Genomic DNA, 23,277 nt, shown 5'->3' on the forward strand with positions numbered 1-23,277 from the left:
TTACTGCTGTGTCTATAAACTATATTGTAACTTTTAGGGCTGTAGGACATTGCAATGCACTCATATCCCGAAAATATTCTGGCAAGGAAAGAGAGACAGGGGGGGATTTTTGGGTTCCAAAGAGGGACTTTCCCCATCTAAAGAAGGAAAGGTATGATATACCAGGACTGGCATCTTGTTACACTATAATATAGCACCATAGTGCTCTGGGGCAGATGTAGCCTTTGCCCTTTCTCCTTGAGCACCAGGCAAGTAAACACATAGGTGGGAGAGGGTTATAAAGCTTTGCACACAACCAAACTTTGAACTCTCCTAAAAAAAAAGTGCTTTTCATGCCAGTCAGCATTGTGTTCTTACCCCCCCTCCTCTTTATGTGTTAAGTGCTTGGAGGTATCAAGGCACCACTGGCTGCCATTTATCTCCCTGCTTTAACAAGGTGCTGAGTGTTAAAAGCTCTACATGCATGCCCTGCTTCCAAAGTCATTGTAGTTTTCTGTAATGTGCCCCTTCCTCATTCCCCTGTTCTTCTGTAGGGGGTAAGGCTCTATTAGAGAAGGCTGCACACTAGACTATAGAGGAAGGTTTGAAGACAGGAGGAGGGAGCAGGGAGGAGTCAGACTTGATATTTGTGTCCCTGAATTGATGGATGACTGCTGTTATGTGCTTGTGTATGTGTGTGAGTGTGTGTGTGTCAGTGTGTCTCTCTCCCTTGTATTTATACTGGTACCAAGGCTGTAGAGCAGAGACACACTGCTTAGGGTAGAGAGGGGGAACTCCAGACAGAGGAGGGCAGACTTCAGTGCAAAGGAGCTCATTTAATAACCCCAGTGAGTGCAGTAGCAGTAGAAAGCAAAAGGGATGTCTTTAATTTAAGTTCTATGGTGTAATTGTTAAAATTACCCCATTATCTTTTTTTTTATTTAATATATACGATATCATTTGCATTGGGATTGCCAAGGAATCTGGACACTGCCTGGATCTTATCCGGGACTCTGATGATTTAAAGGGATTTTCAGCACTCCAGCTTTGGGAAAAAAACGTGATTTCTGCCAGCATGGCTCTGAAGAAGGGCTGCTCTACCTTCTCATTGTGGATCAAGGCTGGATTCTGGCTCCTGGCATGGAGCTCTGTCTGCCTGGTGTGTGCCAATGGATGCCCTGCCTTGTGTACCTGCAGTGGAACCACAGTGGATTGCCATGGTTTGGGACTTAAAACGGTTCCAAAAAACATCCCAAGGAACACTGAAAGACTGTAAGTACACCAGGGATCCTTTCCTTTTCTCCCTACAACATATTTACACCTGTGCTGGTTAACCCTCTGGCTGGTTAAAGTGGCCTGTATTTAACACTAACTCGAACATTAAGAGGTTAAACAAAATTTAAATGGCTTGCATAGTAGGCATGTGAAAAGTAATGTGGTTGAAGTAATCTGATCACCCCCCTCAATATGTATATATATATATATATATAAACTTTAGGTAAATAAAAATATATTTTAAAATGAAAATTTTAGTTTATACATCTTTACAATTTTTGCTATTGACAGGGATTGTTTTTTAGGTATTTACTAACTTTAGAATTGTTGCTGGTTTATTGTATTTGCCTTAGCTTGCTCTTTAAACTGGGTTGTGGACACGTTTTGTCTTTTGTATTTGCTCCAAGTAATCAGCATTTATTTATCACTGCCAAATACTGAGGGTATTCCTTGATTACATAGGGACTGGGACCAGCAGAGTCCCAACCAGATGCCATGCTGGGTTTTCTGAAGGAGGGGGTTGCTATTCAATTGATAGCAACATATGCTGGCATTCTTAGGCATATCAGCAAAAAGCCCCCTTTTCTGTTTGCATCTAGGACTGAGCTGGCACCTAAATGGGCTTCCACGACTTGGATCATTCTAGATAGTGTTGGAGAACACTTTAGCAGAGGGTCCAGTGTCTTAAAGCCTGCAGCTGCTGCAGAACATCTGCTGAGAAAGAACTCTCAATAACTTGCATGTGTTAAGATTCCAATAGATTGACAGCTCTTCTACCAAAAACCAAACTATTAGAGCTAGTGGGCTTTTCAAAACTCACATATCTAAAAACTATATTTTATGTATGTGCATGTTTGTATACACACAAATATTTATATATTTAAGTTTATATATATATATATATAATGTATTTTCCATATAAAGCCTGAAAAGCAAAGAAAAAATCATTATCCCCACTGTGTCCCCTATTTAAATCCTGTATTCAGTCTGCGTCTGATTTTCTGTCTATATTCAAACATTTGGGGGACCAGAGTCTCAGTTTATTCTTGTTTCTGGATAATGCACCCAGAGGCATTGTGCTGATATCACCTCCTGTAAGTTTAATCATTATACATAACTCTAGATCTCTAGCAGAAAACGTGTAAGACTATTTATTTTTCCCCTACAGTTTAATCTTCCTCTCTTAGTTTCTAGCCATAAAACCATTAAAGTCTAAAAAAAAATGCTCATAAACTTCAATTATATGTCAGCACCAGCATCTTGTATATTTCCCTGTTATATTCACCAAGTACAAGCACTGGGGGCCTTACAAGAATAACAGCTGGGACCATTTTGCAGAGACAGCACCCAGACACATAATTAGATGGTAACTTCTCTCTATCCTTGTCAAAAAAAATCAATTGCAAATGAAAATGAACACGCGTGGCGGAATTCGGAAATCAGGATTTATCCACATTTACATATCCGCTGCAATAAACAAATGTTAATGATGTAATAAGAAATATTCTTTGCAGCTCTAATTCCATTTGGAAAGTTTTTGCTGGGCTTTTAGTGACGCAGCCCTACATTCTGCAGAAAGTTTGGGAGCTTTGTCGCAGATGTAAAGTATCGCAGACTGACTGTCATGATGGCGACAGCGATTTAATAACCGTTGACGGCGTGAATTTTGCATGAATTTTGCAGAAAATTACAGGCAATGTATGATCTGCGCTTTTTGGCATCAATTCTATATAATTATTTAATGGACAGAAACAAAGAATTTGAAGGCAGATAAAAGCCATTCAGCCCCATTTAGTCTTCCTATTTTATGGACTCCAAGCATAGTCAGTCGTCGGTCTCGTCTTAGATTCAAAAGCCTTATTCTATCACATGCATGTTGAAATTCCCTCACTGTAGTCGCCTCTACCGCTTCTGCTGGGAAGCTGTTCCACTTATCTACCACCCTCTCAGAAAAGTAAAACTTCTTCACATTCCATCTAAGCCTCTGACCCTCTAGTTTTAGATTATGATACCTCTTTTTGTAACATGATAAAACATTAAATATTTGGCTTTTTGAAACTCATTGTTTTTGCTTAAATATATAAATACATTATGTAGCCATATTTCATAAATGTTCAGAGCGGCATATTTTTTACCTGTTAACTGTAAAGTATTATTGACTACGCCATTTAATTATACATCCACCAATTAAATTTTAGACATCCTTCATCACCAAGTAATTTTAATTATCTTTCTCCATGTCGACTAGCTCAAATTACATCACATCTCCATTACACGGATGCAGTTAATAGCCTAAACTGTACATGCTGGAATGATTTTAATGACTGGTTAGAGGAAGGAGCTGGGAACAGGCAAACTTTGAACATCAAGGTGCTGGGGAATGCAGCTCCCATCATGCTCAGGCATCCAAAGTCCATAATTATATTTAAGGGGACAAAAATATACAAGCTAAAAACCCACAGAAGAAAAAGCATTTGTGAACAAGAGTCACAAAGTATAATTATAAATATTCTGTATTATAACTTTTTGCAGAATTGTTAAAAATTCCTATTATTTATTTTTTTAATAGGAAATTCCAGGCTGAGCTTTTAGAGGAGTAAATGAAATGCCTTAACTTGTATTTCTTTGGAAAAGAGTAAAGTTTTGATGAATACCAAAAAAAAAAGAGAAAAAAGAAACTTTAAAGCAATTTAATGAAAACCACAAGGTTTGTGGAGCAGTTCATGGCTGAACCAGGCGAATGGGATCGCAGTCTGCCTTTAGGTTTCTTATCTTATCAAAGCTTTTCCAGTCAAGTGCATTGGTATCCCTTGCCTCCTTCCAAGTAATTATGAGCCGTCTATGTTTAGATCATCTCGATAGCAGACAGCGGCGGAAATTTCCTGCGTTTTCATTGCCAGACCATCTGGAAAAAAAAATGGTTTTCTACGCAGACATTCATGTGCAGTGTAGACAGAGAGCGCTCGCATGTGGCACACTTTAACAATTTCTTATACTGCATGTGTTGGCTTTTTAAACCCATTCTCAAGTATTAGTAACCCCGCGCTGTAACGCCTTATCATCCAATACCAGCTGAAAATATGAATAGTATCCTTTATGTAGAAATCACCGACGCATTCCACAGTCCTCGGCGGCGCAGGACAGACCGTTACAAAAACCAAGATAAAGCACTTGCTAGACAGATCCGCTGATTGCACCAGGGCTGCGGCAACTCTATTAGTGGCAAACGGTGCCGGGATGGAGTGCAGATGGTGTTAACCGTTTGAGGGCCAACCACACTTGTTGCTATAACGTACCCAAATGAAACTTGCGCATGAATAGCATATGATTAAGGAGTGTGGAGGGGAATGTATTCCTTCAGAGTATACTGGTGAGGAAACACAGAAATATAGAATTTGGTGGCAGATAAGAACCAATCGACACATCTAGACTGCGTGTTTTTTCCGTGTGACTCTAAAACTCCAATCAGTCCTTGGTCTTGTCTTAGATTAAGGATAGCCATATGCCATACCATGCATGTTTAGCTTCCGTCTCTGTATAAGCCCCTACCACTTCTGCTGGGAGGTTGTCTCACTTATCTATCACCGTTTCACTAAACACCGTTATGAAACCAACAGTATAACAGTATAGCCTTGGGAAGAAGTACTAAGGCTTGGGCTTCGATTTCCACGTGGATCCTCTGTGAGAGTTATATGTGATTTATGTTAAGACGTTTATCATCCTCGCAATCATTTTGGGGGTTTCTAAGCTGCTGCTCCATAATTCATAGAGGAACGTTTCCTCTTCTGCATAAGCCTTAAATATTGTATAGAAACCTCCTCTTGCCATTAATGCATTATTGTGAGTCATGCGTGGTCTATTAATTATTAATCATTTCATTATGCTAGTGTGTAATAAGTCTATTGTATGCAGTAATCGAAAGTAATGGGCAAACAACTAATCACATCTAAAGAAAACTTGCACCTGGTTTGGGATGTGGCCGTCGGACAGGGATTTAGGTGAATTGATGACCTATTGATAAATAAAGTGGGACATCAAGGGGTGAAAGAGCTACTCAACCACAGACTAGATTGTAAGCTCCCAAGAGCAGGGCCCTTTTGTACCAGTTTGTTATTGTGTGTGGTTTAAAATGATTTTACTGACCCTGTTGTAACAGCGCTACGGAATCTGCTGGCGATATATAAATAAATGTATTGTGATTCTAGTGCCAAGGGGGGACTGTCCCTCCTAAACAGGGACACTTGAGAGTTATTGGTTCGATTAGATTTAACTTTCCTTGCTGAATAATGCTCTTAATGGGAAAACTTGGCTGTACGGCACGTCGGCAGCTGAATAGGTAACGCGTGATAGGTCACGGCACAAATACATGAATTCTATTGTACAGGATATTGATTTTTTTTTATAGAAAATGTCATTTTTAAAGCCCCTATTGAGAAAATCGGAATTTCAAAGGCACGCTGTCAGAGGCCAACCTTCTTTTATTATAGATTTGGTAACTTTGTATTTTAGTATAACTTTGTTATGTAGAAAGTTGAAGGTCGAATACATTTTCCCCTTTACCTGTTTAATAACACTAGAATATTGAATTATACAATTAACCCTTTGTGTATAGTTTAAGGAGATGCCAAAGTTTCTAGACAAACTTTATATTGAAAGATGTCTTCTCAGAGTTGTTAAGACGACTTGAAGCCAGGAAATCGGATGGTGGATCTGATGCCTTTTAGAATGCCTATGAAGGACAAACATATTTAGAATTATTGGACACACTTTATTCTTCATCCTTTCCAGTTACTTTTCAAAGCTCGGCCTCCAGTGGAGGGCTGATAAGTTTGATTAAGAGGAAAGAGTGACGTCATCAATTTCTTATAGCCGTTTCACAAATGGCTACAGGCTACGGGTTAGCCAAAGTGTAGAGTTTTCACCAAACCAGCCATTATACATCCAAAGACAACCAAAAGATTGTAATCCAATTAAATTCACAAAGGATTCTTCATGAAAATCCCAAATTATCTGTTTCATTGTGTTTTCATCAAATTCTATGTTTCTATGTCCTTAAATTAAATTGTGGTATTTCCATTGGATTTATTTTTGTACGTTTTGATCCACGTTACAATGAAATTGCGCACAATACATATTGTTCGACAACAGACTGTAGATCAGGCATGGGATGTAAAGCCTTAAATTTTCCGGTCAACTCATATTTTAATCAAGATGAAATCACTATTAATAGGACAGAAATGTAAATATTCACAAGACCTGCTTAAAATGGCACATTTCATGCATTGAATAATAAAAAAAAGTTTTTTTTATTCTTTATCACTTCTTTCTTTGTCTAAGCCTGGCCTAGCATTGCGTTATAATGAACACATTAAAATTAGACACTTTCTGTATAGAAAACGTATTCTTAAACAATTCATGCTGCCTGGTCATACGATTAAATTCACATGTTAACAAAAAAAAACTTTCCAGAACACATCAGCTAAGCTAATTGACAGGTTTTCAAACACGTTTTACATATTAATGAACTCCATGTGATATATTGCACCTGGTAGCCGGATTAAGCCATGATATTTCCTATTCCTGTTACCTTTTGCCAAACTCTCTGTTTCCAGGAGGCATTAATTACCGGCCAAAGTTTGTCAGTGCTGGCAAGCATCATGGCTTCTCTGAAACAGAATGCGATCCAGTACAGAAATTATCATTATGATTTCCGCTGGTTACTGGCCGGAGGTGATTTTAGAGTTAGATTCATTTATTTTATAATAAAATGTATAATTAGACATATGTGCACAGAATTAACTTGCAGATTTTTGATTCTGCTTCATGTTTTGCTAGTAAATAGGTTTGGGAACCGGCCACTAACACCAGATATATTTGGCGTGCGGGATTTTTGGAAATCCTACATCTTGATTAATGCCCGCTATTATTGAATAGCACCTATTTATTGGACATGAAAGAGGAATCGTCCTCATTTAGTCAATAACACATATAAGCAATTAGTGATCATAAACATTTATTAAGTGACAATATAGCTGTAGAGACCGTAAACGAAGATGAAAAATGATCGTGCATTAGATATTTATCGTCAGGGCTTTCCCGGTCGCACAGCCAATCCGTTCAGATTCCATGTTAATCATTGCTTTTCTTATCAAACCTTCTTCTTAATGGAACGTTATCTACATTAAACAATTGTATTTTTTATTTTTATTAACAATATAAATCCCAGGGTAGGTCATCCAGAGCTCTCCCTCTTCTAGAGAATTAGCTTCATGTGACGTCTGGGCTAGCCATGCAAGGGGAGGGTAAGTCATGTGTGGAGGAGGGGCTAGCTGTGTGAGGGGCATGGCTAGCTCCATTTAGCCATAAATTAGCTGGGTGTGGTAGATAAAGTGGGAGTGGGAGAAAGAGGAAAGTGACCCACAGACCTGGAGGAGCCGAGCTTCACCTGGAGACTCCGGGTCAAACCCAGAGAGTACCAAGGTAAGCTGAGTAATGTTTACTTATAGCGCCTGCTTTGACTAGGTTGGGCACAGTCAGGATTTTAAAAACCCTTTAACCATGCCCCCCCAACAATGGCATCCCACTTTGAACACGTTATATGGAACACCCAAAATGAAGTTGACCTTGCAATACTAATTATGCCTTTACTTATAACCACCAATGCCTAGTTTAGCATCTTCTTAGCTTTTCCTTGGTGTCCTGATGGGGTCCACATTGCTTGAATTCCATTGAGTTTTCTGATGGATGTTCTTCACGTGGCTGAATCAATTCCTGCTACATATGTAAGCAGGTCCTACGTTTTTTTTTCTCCATCTTGCATGTCTTGAGAGTGTTCCTGCCCAGGTGGGCTGAAGTAACCATTGTGTCTATATCTGCTGAGGTCCTGTTTTACCTCCCGTGCAACTTCCTAGTCCCAATCCTCATTGGTTATAGTAATTTGCTAATTGTCAAGCACTTATGGCTTCCTTTATGATTCCCAAGGTGAGTCCCTATTGACTTCAATGGCATCTCGGCTTAGGAGAACTTGAGATACTGTAGGCAACTATACATAATTAAAATAAAACCAGTAACGTTAATTACTAATGTGCACTTGAAGTAACCAATTGGAGTAATGAGAGGACTGTAGGGGTCAGCTTTCTGGACACAAAGGTTTCTTCTTCAGGTATCTTGTATTAATGGCTTGATGAGCTGGCATAAAAGAAGTGGTTAGTCAGGTCAGATTTTGTAACAATTATGTGTGGAGTGGAGGCAACAGAGCTAATCTTTAAGGTCACTAAGGTCCTTTCTTCAGGCATTAGAATGGACCTCCGGCACTCTGATTCTGCATCGCCTTGGTTAATCATTAAATATAATACCAAACAATCCACCTTGTGGTTCCTTTATAACAAGTATCTGTTTGAGTATCTGTTTTTATTTTGAAATTCACAGAACTCAAAAATGGCGTTTGGGGTAAGAAACATATATAGTGATCCATAATAGTAAGAACAGACTTGTGTTTTATGGCATGTTACCCCTTCCGTTCCTCAACGTAAAAGATTATTGCTTATGGATCTAAACATTTCCATATGCTTTCTTAACTTGAAACACGGCAAATTCAGCTGTCATACTCCGGCATGCTAAATCATCGTGCCGTTAAGTCCAGATGATATAATTAAAAAGCCTGCACATATTATTTGGTGGTTACAATTGCCGTTGGTTACCATTTCCCAGGACTGGGGATTTCTTTTTGCGTCTCTGTTATGACCAGGCATGAGTTGTAGTTTAGGTCTCTACGGGGACACATTTGCATGGCCTGCCAGCTGGTTCCTGAGCACGCTTTGATTCTCAAAGGAGGCTGACAGCCCTTCCAGCCTCTGGGTTCAAATAGTAATTACCACTGACGGGAAGACATGGGTGATTAGAGATGAGACAATGGCCAATAAAAGGGTGTTCTTTCAGGGAACAAAGGAGAATGAAGGTGGCTTTAACCCATTTTAGTGTCAGAGGGGTGTGAAGTGCATTGCCAAGCAAAACATGGCACTCCCCTATGGCACTTCAAGGCTTTATTGTTCCCCATACCCCTCTGCTAAATAAATAAAATAAAAAAAGGGGGGTTTACGGTTCAGAAAATAGTCTGGGTTACAGATGTTCAGGATAGGATAAAGTATGGGTCTAGCAATGATATTGAGATACTTTCTTCTCGAATCAAATATATTGTCATTAAAATTACATTAAGAACCTTAAAATTCCATGTGGCTAAGGGGCCGGTTATATTTAGCTTATCTATATCTTTTTTATGGTACTTCGGTTCCTGTAGAACAATAAATATGTCTCTAAGCATAGAAACCACAATAACGAGTGTGTTTTTAATAAATCGGATGAGTGTTATGTTAACGTTCGCTATTCTTTTTCTTTTAAGCTGTAGCATTTCAAAGTTATCTGCTTTTTGACCTCTCCAGGACAGAGACAACGAAAGGTTTTCATTATTGAAAACAAAATCCACATTTATTGCATTCTTCGTCTTAAATGCATGAAATATATAATAGAATGAAAAGAAATAAATATTGTTATGCCAGCTAAGATCCAAATATATATCATTTCGGGAAACAAGTTTAAGAATCCACAAAACCATGAGATTCATAAATAGTGTAGTTTAAGACCAAGCTACTATATTGTCTTTCGATAATTGCTATATAGTCAATCACTGTATTAACCAGCGCTTGTTTGTAGGTATATGTCACATCTGCCCAGTTTTGCCGCAGCCATGCAGAAAGCTGTAGATAAACTTGCGATAATCTCCCCAGGTTCACTGAACTTTGTAATGAACGCTGTGGTTGAGTCCTGCATTGCAGTATCTTGTCTTTAATTCACATCTCGTAGCGCTCTCATCCATACCGTTGCTGCGCTATAGCTGAATAATTACTTATCTCATTTTATTAGTTTGGCTGCTCCTTGGATCCAATGCCTGACTATTTGTGCTGTTAACTCTTTAAATGCAAGGGGGGTTAATTAACCAAAGTAGAGTTTGGTTTTGCAATGCATTATGAAGGGCCAGACCTTACTGAGCTTTCCTAGCATGTGGATCTTGGTCGGATCATGAAAGTCACATCACAGATTGAACAATGCATTATGCAGGGCAAACTCGGCCCTTCTTGCAGGAGAAGCTCGTTGGTTAGTCCTGTTATAATGTCAGGTGCAGTTGGTGAGTTGATTCTCCTTCATCATAGATCTAGAGATTAATCACATAGTTCTTGAGGAACTTTACTTTACGAAGGGACATTATAGCTTTTACCCAATTTACCCTTTTATTAGGGAGCTCAAAACCAATGGCTTTTCTCAGCGCCTCTGTGATCTGTTAATAGAAGCATGGTTATTGATTTATCGGTTAACCTACTCCAGTGAGGTTTCCATTAATATTCTATCCAGTGCACTGAAGCAGAGTTGGGGTTAGAGGTCATGCAAACACATGCAATGTGGATTTTAAAGTGTGTATGTGTATGTGTGTGTGTATGCGCAAAATCTATTAAGCATTATTTTTGGCGGCGTTAATGTGTGATTAAAGAATAGTATAATTTATTTTGGACCATACACTCCCCTGAAACTCATATGCAGATGTCATGATCATGGGAATGCAGATCAAAAACTTGTTTCCTTCAAAAGGGAATTATGCGACAAGCTGTTAAGATGCTCAACCAGTCGGTAATTACTTGGGCATTTTTTTTTTGACAGCTGCTGCTGGGATGCGGGGAATATAGATGCAGAATTTTTGTTTACTTTTCAGAATTCCTCTTTGGAACGTTTTTTTTTTTTTGGAGTGCACTTTAAAAAGGCCCAAGACTACTGACAGCTGTCACGCAGGTAGACATTGTGATAATTTAATGAATATCATCTTCCTATAGTCTACTACTAATGATCAGCTTCTAGGGGACTTTCTGAAACTGCACCAAACCAGAAATCTAAAAAAGATATCAGGACGTTTATAAGAATATGAGCTATACGTTAGAAAAAAATATAATAAAACAGAGGATTTAATGAAAAAAACCTCCTTTTTTAATGAAGTCTCCAGTTGGGGTTGATACTGTGTATTGGGCCAACACAGAAGGTGTAAAGTTACATAAACTTTCTGTTTTCAGATATAATTTTGATGAAAAATATATTGAAATGATACAAAATAACTGTAATTGTGGATTAGAAACTAAAGTGGTAATTGGCAGTTATTAATTGATATAGCACCATCATATTGTGCAGTGATGTACAATAAGTAAATAGGGCATAACAGGTAGTGCGTCACGTAACAACTTGGTCTTCTGGAAACAAAAGGTGAGGAGGGCCCTGCTCAGATGAGGTTACTTGTGAGGTTGTGTAAAAATGACAGCCGGGTGATAGTGTGACATTAAGATAATGAAGTGTTTTGGGTTGTCCGTTGAACAGATGCTACCCTCCAACGGTTTGTGACCTTGTTCTCAAGGGTGTTCTGCTTCCACCCAAGACATCTCCGAACAACAGCAAGAGACCCCGTTTTGTGACCACCAGGTTTCATTAAAAAATAAGAACAGTTGAAATGAATTTGCAATAAAGTAGCACAAAAGGTTTTGAAGAACCATTGATATTATATTCAAGGCGTCTCCCATTCACGTAACACACGGTGCACATGAAACCACAAGTCTAGAAGACTTAGACAGACAAAACATAACGTGAATGGTGATTAGATATGACATTTTCTTCTATCATATGGAGTAAAAAAAAATCCACACAATTCTTTTCGGAATATCCCTTTAAGCTGAGTCTATGTTTTTGAAGACGTTCTTACATGTTTCTAGAATATGCTCCCATAAATTGTTTGAAATATGAATTAATAATATATATTTTTTTTTTTCGTCCAGTGACTCTAAATCTCCCTCGAGTTCTTGGTTCTTGACAGGTACAAAACAGGCCACAGCAGGGCTCATTCAATACCTCTGATAAAAATCTGTGTGCCAGATGGAGTCATTTGTGTGTAATCTATATAAATATAGCTGAAGGCTCATATATCACGCTGTGAGTGCATCTGAGTGATCATGTACAGAAACAAGTATGAATAATGATGGCACTGCTTTTACAGGAGTTACTGAGTGATGTCATTTTATTTAGGTCTCATGGGATTGTTAAACAAATTACAATTTTTAAAGCAATTTTTACTATATAAAGCACGTAGGAATGACTAAGCAGTTATCGCTTACCATCAACATTATTGATATTTGCAGATCCAATTGTCTGATACATACCGTATATTGTTATTAGTCAGTACTGTATCTGATTCTTGAGACTTGATGGTAAATATGAAAATACTGAGCTTTTGTTGGAAAATGTCTACTGAATGCAAACAGCAGCACTCCATAGGTCTTGATTGAACTTGGCAAAGGACACATATATCCGTGCTATCCTGATCAGTTCCATATAAAAAGTTGATATTTGAGTTGGGTATTAGGAAAAGGTACAATGTTTAGAAAATCACTATCGCTATGTTTGTTTAAATCATTCAATGATATCATTCTAGGCCAAAGGCTTCCATTTAAAGGTCCATACTAGGAACTAAATGTTGCCAATCAATGTCATAAAGCAGTATTGAAAGTTATTCACATTAGACTGGTTTCCATTTGAACATCTGATGCTACGTTCATCTCTGTTTAATAACGTAAATCCATAACAAAGAACTTACAGATCCCAGCATGTCACGGCACCTAGTCTTTTCTGGTATCTGATACTTTTTTGGATCAGTTTCTTCTTGGCTTCTTAAACTTGGATTTGTAAGATTATATTATTGAATTAAATGATGTTGGGATAATAGCTGATTATGCCAACTTGTGTCATTCTCGCTGGTATATCATGTCTGAAGTCTCTGCTTGAAGATGGGTACCTTAAGTGTAGATAAATAGATTCCCATAAGAACCATTTCTTTGTCGCCATTACCAAGACTCTACAACTGAATGTTTGTGACGAGCTATTAGAATGCCATTATTTAGGAGTCTCTGGACTAAGTTATTTAATGTTTCCAGGCACAATATGTTTGTTTTCATATCACACCTACATGCTTTAGTTAACACGGATGTGAGTACCTACCTCCATCAAGCCACCTGATGCTTATTCCCACTCCCATAATACATAAAGTACTGCAGCAGATTGTTGCCTTTTTTTTAACTAATTCTCTACTTTTTTTAACAATAATAAAAGCTCAATTGCCCTCACATTTCATCACCTTGCACCAGATTAACTGGAGGACCCTCGTCCTTTGGCAGGGCTTAACTTAAGTACTGCTTCCTGCAATTATTATTTGGTTAAGGCATCTTCAAGGAAGTAATTATTTTAGTTTGATGTTAAAGTACTGGTTTCTCCACATTTTATCCCAAAAAGGGCAAAAAGTCTGCAGAACTGTTAAAGTTGCTTAATGAGCATGTCCTGTTGTGTCTGATTTTATCGCTGATTACCAGGAAATGATCAAAAATGTTCAAACATCTGGTATGTCCTATTGTCCTGCGCTCCACGCTCCTCCGTGCCAGCTGCCGCACGCCATTCTATGACATATTAGCAATTTTCTGGTCAATAAGTTGTTTATTTTGTTTCTCATTAAAGCTGGGTGCTACGCGAGGTGATGATGAAGCAAAGTCTCTTGTTCTGATGTATGTCTAAATAGACAACGCACGATCTAATTCTTGTTTTAGATGACAAATGCGACAATATGTAATTACGCATCATCTATAAATTACTGTTTAGCGGATGACAGGACAAACAACTAAACAAACTACTGAGCTGATACATTTTCTACTGAATACATTAGAGATACTCGATACATTTAGTAAATTCTAATTCCATCAGAAATGATGTCTCTAGTTTCTCAAGATCATATTTAAACTCAAGGTGTCAATAGATCATTGGCTCCTTCCCAGGCTCTGTAACAAATAACAACATGTGAAGGGCTTTCTGGGTGGGGCATGGGTGGAAAATAGGGTGCAAGAACAGGTGTGGGTGGAGCCATCCATATTTTGATGGCTCCACCCATGAAAAATGATTGATTAGCGAGCATTTTAAGTTTTCATAGCACATGGCCAGGTTGACACAGAGAGTTCTGCCCCATGGTATATGGAGGCATACATTCAGAGACACAATAAATCACTGATACTTTAATTGATTCATTTATTGATTTTTTCTTTGACATAAACATCCTATATACCTCAGGGCAACAATATACTAACGGCATAAATATTTCCACGATAACGTTCCACGATGCGTCACGTATGGTGCAGTCGGTGTGGTGTTCTGAGCTACAATAGGCTTCTAAGTTGACAGAATCGGCTTTACAAATAGCAGAACATCATGGGTAGTTCCTTATCACTATAGTACAGCAATGAAAGGATTTAAAAGTATGGTGGCTGGAATTCCACTGTCATGATACGCAAGCTTTAAACTGTCTAATGCCTTGTTCACTCATTCTTAATGTGCTAAAATCATGCCTGGACTGGCCATCTGGCACACCGGGCAAATGCCAGTGACACGATGGCCGACAGCTCTCTATACTCACCTGAAATATCACTCCAGCGGCATACTATTTTTAAATTTCCTTCTGAATGAACACAAGGAGCCAATGGTAGAGGGAGGGTAAATGTTTAAGATGCATCCTATCTCTTTTGAGCTAATTCGCCAACTCTTCTCACTTTTGCCCATCCATGCCAGGTCCAAACGAGCCCCCTATGGCAAGTCCAGCATTACTCACAAAGGGTTCCTCTTGTGAGGTCTTCTAGATATCAAGAAGGTTACTAAGTGCGTTCTTTTATGTAATCTTGTTCTTATCTGCCGTGAAAGTCAATGTTTCCGTGTACTTGGAAAGTAATATCGCTGGGATTGCATGATATGTCTTTAAGGAAAAGCTGCTATAAAATTTCTGCCCACACATACTCGCCGGTGCTGGGTCGGGGCTCTTAAGCTCTGTCTGGCAGTGCAGCTGTGAATGGTACATCCAGTTGTTCAGCTCGCTACTGCTGGAGCCCTCGGGGAGGTAGGGGGAGGCAGTGATGGGATTAGTGTATTAATCTCTTTGTCTGCCAGGATCTATAACAGGCAGGAGGTGATGGAAAAAAAAGAGGCTTTTGGCAGGTCTGCCTCGAATCTTTCACTTACAATACGCATTATCACAAAAGGATACGTACAAGGATACTTTTCTAGTAAGCTTACAATGTCTTCAAGAGAAAAGAAATGAAACCGGATTTGCAGCTTGTTTTGGTTTTCGTCATGATGTGTAAAATCCTTGTATTTGTCGGGTTTACTAATACTTTCGAAAATATATATTATTTTAGAACCCTCCCATTAATAATAGAGCTTCCTTGTCTCTTCTTTCATTCAACCATGCATGTTGGAATCTCTAAGACATTAATGCGATGCCACATCGTCAATTAAGCTTGAGTGGCTTCGTCTTAGAATAAAACTTTTTGTTTCTTGGGATATGGGGAGAAAAAGGCATTTAAATGAACCTGATCTCTGTCATTTAAAAGTCCTGACTTCTTTTTTGTCAGGTGATAGGGCAAGAGATACAGAGCTGGTGGTTTTGCCATTGTATTGAATGACCATGTGCAATAAGGACTTCCTCGGCTAGCATTCCTTATCTCTGTATAAGAGCATAGAAAAGATTGACCATTGTGGACAGCTTGCATTGGGCAGAACTACATTTCATAAAAGCACTATTTTGCAACATTTAAGGCTGAATTTAAAGGTAGGGCTGATAATGTTTTTGGATGACAACATCCCTTAATGTTTAATGTTTTCTTGGTGCGCCTTGCAACTGATGAAGAATAAATAACACCCTTAGTTACAGTATTAACGCAAGAAGGTATGGTGTATACCCTCCTCCATAAGTTAATGTGTGCTAGAGTAGCCTAAGGGACGGGAAACGTTTGGGTCCCGTATGTGTAACATTCTGCAACCTTTTTTATTTATCTTTCAAGCTCATAATTTCTGTGCTAGATTCGAGCATCTGCTTCTGTCCTGTATGGAAAGATCCCCTTACTACCTGTGAGCCCACACAGAGTTAAAAGAAATACGATGTGCACTCTGTAGGTTAGAAAGTGGTGGCATTCATTTACGCACTTTCTTTAAAAAAGCAGTATCATTTTAGGAGGGGAAATACAATATTCTGCATTTCAGTTATGGGGTGGTGGTTGGTTTTACACTTACATGTCAATCCCCTGTTAGGGAGTGTAGGTGTATGCACAGTTACATGTAAATACTAACATATACATAGTATCGCCCCATTAGGAGTTTAAGCAGCTGCTTCAATGACCCCCACCAAAAATGTATGAAGCTGCTAAGGGTGCCCCGTTACGCCATGGTCCCCATCTGAGAATGAAGGGGAAACCGTTAAGGGGTGATACAACGCTGTCATAATATTGCATCATCATGAGGTATTTTGTGCATAAACAGCGTGTAGATTTCTGTGCCTTGTATTTGTCTGTGATTATGTCATTAAATCCTGCTGGTGTTAGAGCTGTTAGAGCCAAATAGGAGACACTCAGCACACCTTATGACATCAGTGCCCTTACAGAGTCTTCAACTCTTGAGCTGTTCTCTTTTGGTATCAGGAACACCAGCAAGCATCGGACCATATTGGTAATTATTCGCAACTGAGTTGTAGTGAGTGCGGCAGCTCTGTCTAGTTTGATGTCAGTTTTTGAGAATATTCTTTATTGTAGGGCAGTGGCTAACATCTGTTACCATTAGTGGTCAAGTACTTGGCCCCGTGATTTACTGCACTTGACATATATGCATAATAATATATAGTAACTTCGGTCATCTTCCCAGAAAAAAATTGTGCTTCAGTCAGCAGTATTTTTCAGTTCCACCTTCAGAAATAAAGCCGTTATGTCTGTTTTTTCAATCGCCGGTTGGTTGCCCATATGGCCCCAAGTTTCAACAATTCCCGGCTCTTGAGCTAAAACATGCTTAATCTAGAACTCTGCTCTTGGTGATTAAAACTTTTTCAGTGCAAGCAAAGCATTAATTCTATCTCTGCGTCTGGTTGCCAAAAGCTTTTGTAAATCAGAATCCCCTTCTTACTATTATGATACAAATGTCCGTTGTGTATAACGGATTCCAAGCTTTCAAGGCTATCTAGGTCTCTTCTTCAGGCATATTAGATCTAGATAGTCTCAAAAGCTTGCAATCCATTATACGTCAGTTAGCCAATAAAGGAATCATCTTTACCAAATGTGCTTTTTCTCTTTCTATGGCTGACACGGTACAAATCTATATTTTTTATGTCAGTTATGGCATTTTACAGTAAGGGGATGAAAACATGCATGGGATCGGCATAAGATATCCTGAATCTAAGATGGACCGAATGGGTTTTATCTGCTGTCAAATTCTTTGTTTCTTTTTTACAAACCTTCCAAATACTGCGGTTTTGACACTGAGGGGGTTGATCCCAATCTGGGAAGCATCATCTGTTAACTTCTTACACAAATTAGACAATTTTGGAAGGCAGATGAGCTGCAGAGGCTAAAATTACACAGTCTCATTCTTCTGTTTTTTGGCATTCATTCTGAACATTTGTGCTTCATATATATATGCCTTATGGCATTTCCATGCCACATTTTCTTTTTTTTTTTTTATCAACATCTAATTAAATTCCTTGAAGGGTGTTTACAATCCCGCATCCACATAGTTTGTAACTCTTGCTTTTGTCATGAAAGCGTCTAAACAAAATAGCAAACAAATGATGCAATGAGGCTTCAGGCGTTCTGACCAGGAAAATTCATTAAAAGCTCATGTTCTAACAGGAAATACTTCTGGACACATTTTGTTGTATTCGCACAAAAGGAATGCCTTTTAGGAGGCAAACGCTTGTTATAAATTAAGGGTACTTAAAAGTACCGTATAGGAGAAATCTGTTGTTTTTCTAATTTTTTTTATTTTTATGGATTCTCTTATATTTTGAAGGAAACTCCAGCCATACTTTTTGGCTTTCACGTGGCTCATCGGTGGGGTCCGACTGGTATCCCTTTAGGCGATAATAATACTCCTAAAATAATATGTAATGTCCTGGTAGGTTGTGCAATATGTTACACATTCCTGTTCCGCAGAAAGTATTAAAAATATGTAATTTATTGTATCGCAGTGCAGCGTCTGTACATTTTTTCCATTTTTCATGGAAAGTAGTTCTTCCTCTACTAATAAGTGTTTGAGACATAACAAAAACATGCCTGACATTCGAAAGTCTAGATAGAATAGATATTCCTCTGTTTATGTATTTGCCGTACTTTACATTTTTTGCGATCGGTGGAATGGATACCTTTGTGGATCATTCAGCTGGAGACCAGGCGAGTAACTAAAAAGTATATTACTTATTCTATTATGATGACTTTAATTTAATTTGTTCTGGTTTAAACTTGCCCATGAATGGCCTCAGTAACACAAAAAGTAAATGTATACCGTTTTAGCAAAGGCAATTTCGGATCTTATACGCACACGTTTATTTTTACAAGGCAGTATTAAAACATAACCCATAACTTTTTCTCCGCTTGAGGTTCCACGCGCATACAAATTCATCTTTTCCCCAAGGCAAACGGAGTAGCCTAGAACTTAATCATGAAGGGTCATAAAGCCAGGGGCAGGTTATGTGACTTTAAGCCCAGGGGCATGTCTGAGGAGCAAGTATTCCCATTAGCAGAGATTCTGGGGTAATGTGTAGAGACGATTCTAAAGTACTCTGAAGATATTTGGAGCGAAAGCTCTGATAGCGGCGTCAACAGTTCAAAAGAAATGGTGAAAACTCTTATTCAGAATTAATCATTGACTCTTAGAGTTAGAAGTACCAGGATCTAGATTTGATGTGCTTCTAACACAATTCTTTTTTTTTTATTTAAATAATCTTTATTTTCTTATATATAGAAAAGATATAAAAAACAACAATTTACATAGACCATAAATACAAAAATTCTTCCACAATTCTTGATGTGCTTCTTCCACAATTTTTGATGTTCTTCTTTGTGCCAATGGTTGCAGACGTAACCAGTCATATGTGTTTCTGATACCTTGTTTTGACTCCTTTATTTCAAATCCGAGGACTGTTGACTCCCAACCTTGGCATTGGCAGGCTTCGTGGTTTCCGTGCATAAAGATTGTTTTATGTTCTGTCGTAGAAGAAATTGTTAACCAGAGGGCAATTCTAACAATAATGGGGTTTCAGAAGTCATTGATCCTTTTAATTAAACAGAAATGTAATATGGAATAAATATATGATTTATATGTGAACTGCTATATAACCAGAGGATCACTTTGTAAGAAAATAGATGCTTTGGATGTTTGAATCTGTTACTCCCTATCAGTTTCTTTGTGTTTCAACTGTTCGCTCCGCACTTTGACCTTCTGAAATCCGACTCTTAATGTTCTACACTAAGGAGTTAGAATTCTCACATGTCGATCAGCAATGCTGCCATTGTGTCTTATTTAAAATGTCACCACGTAAACATTGTGTGGCTTTAATGGACAAAACGGTTATGCGTGACCCGGCACAAAGGACCAGGAAAAATGCTAACTTGTGCTTACAATGTTTAAGAATTCATATGTAAAATATATTGCTATAAATAATAAAAAGCCTCAATACTTATGTGAAGAAATGATATTGCTTACACTGTAGAAAATGAAAACTATAACAAAAGGAAATAAATTCCATTTTCCATATCACAAAAATACAAAAATTAGTATTTGTTTTTTACCGGGGCATGCAAAGTCAATAAAAAAAATGCTTAATGTACCTTCCAAAATATTTTAGATTAACCTGCTCCAACGTGGCGCTGGGTAAAGTATGGGACAATGCAGCAAATGCTTGATATATTTCTTTTTAGAAATTGTTATTCTTAAATAAGGGGTTATCCCAGATACAACCGTTTGAGATGCTATTCAAGTTGAATGAATGAGATGGATTGGGAAGAAGCCTGAACCTACTTTGTATACAAGACATTTTTTTTAATCTTTGAAAGTCAACTCATCTTTCTTCTCTTTGTTTTCTGCAGGGAATTGAACGGCAACAATATTACGCGTATCACGAAGAATGACTTCTCTGGACTGAAGCAGATGCGAGTTTTGTAAGACCCAACTTTTTTTTTTTTTTTACATTTCCTACAGAAAATGCAATGTGTGAAAATAAATGTGCTTGTGGAATAAGTGTCTTCTGAATTTCATTAGCCCCCTTTCTTGTATGAGAGGCATAATTTAATCCATTCAGAGGTGACATCATGACAAGAGGAGACACCTCTGATTGTCCGGTTACTGCGGACGATAAATCCTCACGTAATCGGACAGTTGGGGTTCGTATATTTACCACGTTAATCAGCTAATGACGTTTTCCGGCTTGGGCCGACTACATCTAGGGCGTCAGGTCCAGGGGGGGGTGGCAGCCCCTCTGCCGCATAACAGGAAACCGGGATATGACATCATATCCCGACACCCAGAAGTAAAGACAGCAGCACAGAGGGGGAGGCAGGCAGCGCTGCCCTGGTTTAGGCCTAGGCCAGCGGCAAAGTTAAATACTTAACTGATGTTATTAACCACGCTTGCACGTTAATTATAAATCAGAAACTTCAAATGATAGGAATAATGAGGTAATAAGAAGGTATCTTCCTGCACAGATCATGCTACAATTCTATATTACATTCTGTCCATGATTATAACTTTGCTATTGGGATGAACCATGTCTGTTTGCATAGATATTAGCTTTCTGTGTCTCGGACAAGATGCCTTTTATTAAAATACAAAGAAAACAGTACTAGATTAAAGTTTCCAAAAAGTCTAATATGAGCTTAACATTATAATTTACTTAGAGCCTCAAATTACTGCCATATGATGTTTACAAGTTTCTGCTTCTTTCTACGTCATTGCGTTGAACGAAGTCAGCTATTATGTTTTATTGGAGAACGCAGGCTCCTTGCGTGTATCAGGCTTTTTTACTTTAATCAGCTTTCACAGGACTACTTTAATTTTACTGAAAGTTCATATATTTAGAGTCAGTGGTAGAGCCAGCATTGTCAACAAACAATACATTTTAAAATACTTTAATTTTACTTATCTTTAAGGGGACCCCCTCTGTGGTCTTTTTTTCACGCCTGAAGCAGCCACTCAGTTGCAGGAAAACTCTACCATTAAAATCAATTGGAGGACTATCTGCGCCTGCGCATAAACAGAACCCCCTATCCGTTTGCAATAAGGACCACACAAAAATTTAAAGGGTCCGTTCAGCTGTCATATGCATATGATGGCCATAGCATGCCTTTAAGATGCCACCATGTACATGCACATACCACCAATTGGTCTTAAGTTGTCGGCATGTGCAACCTGTCATTCTGGGTGGCTTTCTAGACATTCCTTCTGGTAACATCTTTTAGAACTATCTATCTTGTCTATACCTAGAAATGTGATACTTCTCTCATTGGAACCACAGTTTTAATGGATAATTAATTCAGTGTGTCTATTATTAACAGTTATATCTGAGGCATAGAGGGGTACATGTGGTTTAAATTTCATTTTTAACATTTTTATCTTTTTATAGCCCTGTGAAATTAGGTTCAGCGGGGGTCTAAAAACTGTTCAATTCCTGTCCTTTGTTCCCTTCTAAATTTGAGAGAAGCGCAAATATTCCGTGTAAGGGAAAGATTGGAACTGTGGAAATGATGCAGGGGCCAACTGCTGGTTCCGATCTCTTGGGATTGGGATGACATTTAAGATCATTACTAGCCTGTTGTCTTTAATCTAAAAAAACAACAACAACAAAAGAGAGTACAAATTCTCTCCGTTAATAAAAATAGCACTATGAAATTGTTCTTGGTTCCCTTTTGAGCTGCTTGTACTTAATAAAAATACAGCTTCATTAAAGTAATGTAAGTGTGTGTGAATTCAAAGGACCAAGAAGATGAAGAAGAGGAGTGGAGTGGGGTCCAGAAGATGTGGGGTTTGATGAACCATTGTGGCCCATAATGGACACTTTTATCAACTCCATCTTTTTCTTCACTTCATATAGCACTGAACCTTGAGCTTAAAAAATGTTTTTATGAATGTTAAAAACAGGAATATTTTATTAGTAGATGTACTGGCCTATGTTATCTTTTCCAATGTATTCGCATGTATATAAAGTACACAATTACAGGCTGGTTAATGTATAGCATTGGCTAAATTGTCAGACTCATGTAGATATCAGCTTTATAGAGTCTACTCAGATCGAATTCTTTGCTACCACTTTGGAAAGTCCAAAAAAATGGCCAGAAATAATCTAAACACAAATTGTACATGTCTTATGCACATTCTGTGTGAGAACTTTCAGTATTATTCCCAGATCCACCAGTACCTTGACCTGTATATTAGTAAATCTTACACTATTCATGTCTACAGCTGTAGAATCCCCTGCATGGTTGCATGGTGGCATGCAACGAAACATTAATGAACAAAACCTAAAATTGCTAAAGCATATCCAGAAAAAAACTAGACTGTGATGTAGTGTCAATTTTTTTTTTTTAAAAAAAGGTATTAAGTTTAACTCTTGATTTCTGACTTACCGTATTGGCTCGGATATAGGCCGCCCCCGTATATAGGCCGCACCCTAAAAGTTTGGTGCTTTTTTAAAGAAAAAGTTTTTTTTCTTTAAAAAAGCACCAAAAAAAACATGCTGCCACTGTCCTCCCCCCCGAGATATGCTGCCGCTGTCCTCCCTCCCCGAGATACGCTGCCGCTGTCCTCCCTCCCCGCGATACGCTGCCGCTGCCCTCCCTCCCCGCGATACGCTGCCGCTGCCCTCCCTCCCCGCGATCCGCTGCCCTCCCTCCCCGCGATCCGCTGCCCTCCCTCCCCGCGATCCGCTGCCCTCCCTCCCCGCGATCCGCTGCCCTCCCTCCCCGCGATCCGCTGCCGCTGCCCTCCCTCCCCGCGATCCGCTGCCCTCCCTCCCCGAGATCCGCTGCCCTCCCCCCCCCCCCGAGATCCGCTGTCCTCCCTCCCCCCCCGAGATCCGCTGTCCTCCCTCCCCGAGATCCG

At 38.8% G+C, this 23,277-nt stretch overlaps 1 protein-coding gene across 1 annotated transcript in view; it reads left to right on the forward strand.

Moving 5' to 3' along the window:
• Positions 1–623: 623 nt before the first annotated feature.
• Positions 624–23,277, forward strand: part of SLIT1 (slit guidance ligand 1) — a 122,224-nt gene continuing 99,570 nt past the window's right edge. The window contains exons 1-2 of the mRNA XM_053450034.1: positions 624–1,251; positions 20,271–20,342. Coding sequence (XP_053306009.1) covers positions 1,055–1,251; positions 20,271–20,342 — 269 coding nt within the window. The 5' untranslated portion in view covers positions 624–1,054. The remainder of the gene's footprint in view (positions 1,252–20,270; positions 20,343–23,277) is intronic.

The sequence above is a fragment of the Spea bombifrons genome, chromosome 11 (genome assembly GCF_027358695.1).
Source record: "Spea bombifrons isolate aSpeBom1 chromosome 11, aSpeBom1.2.pri, whole genome shotgun sequence".
Lineage (NCBI taxonomy): Eukaryota > Metazoa > Chordata > Amphibia > Anura > Pelobatidae > Spea > Spea bombifrons.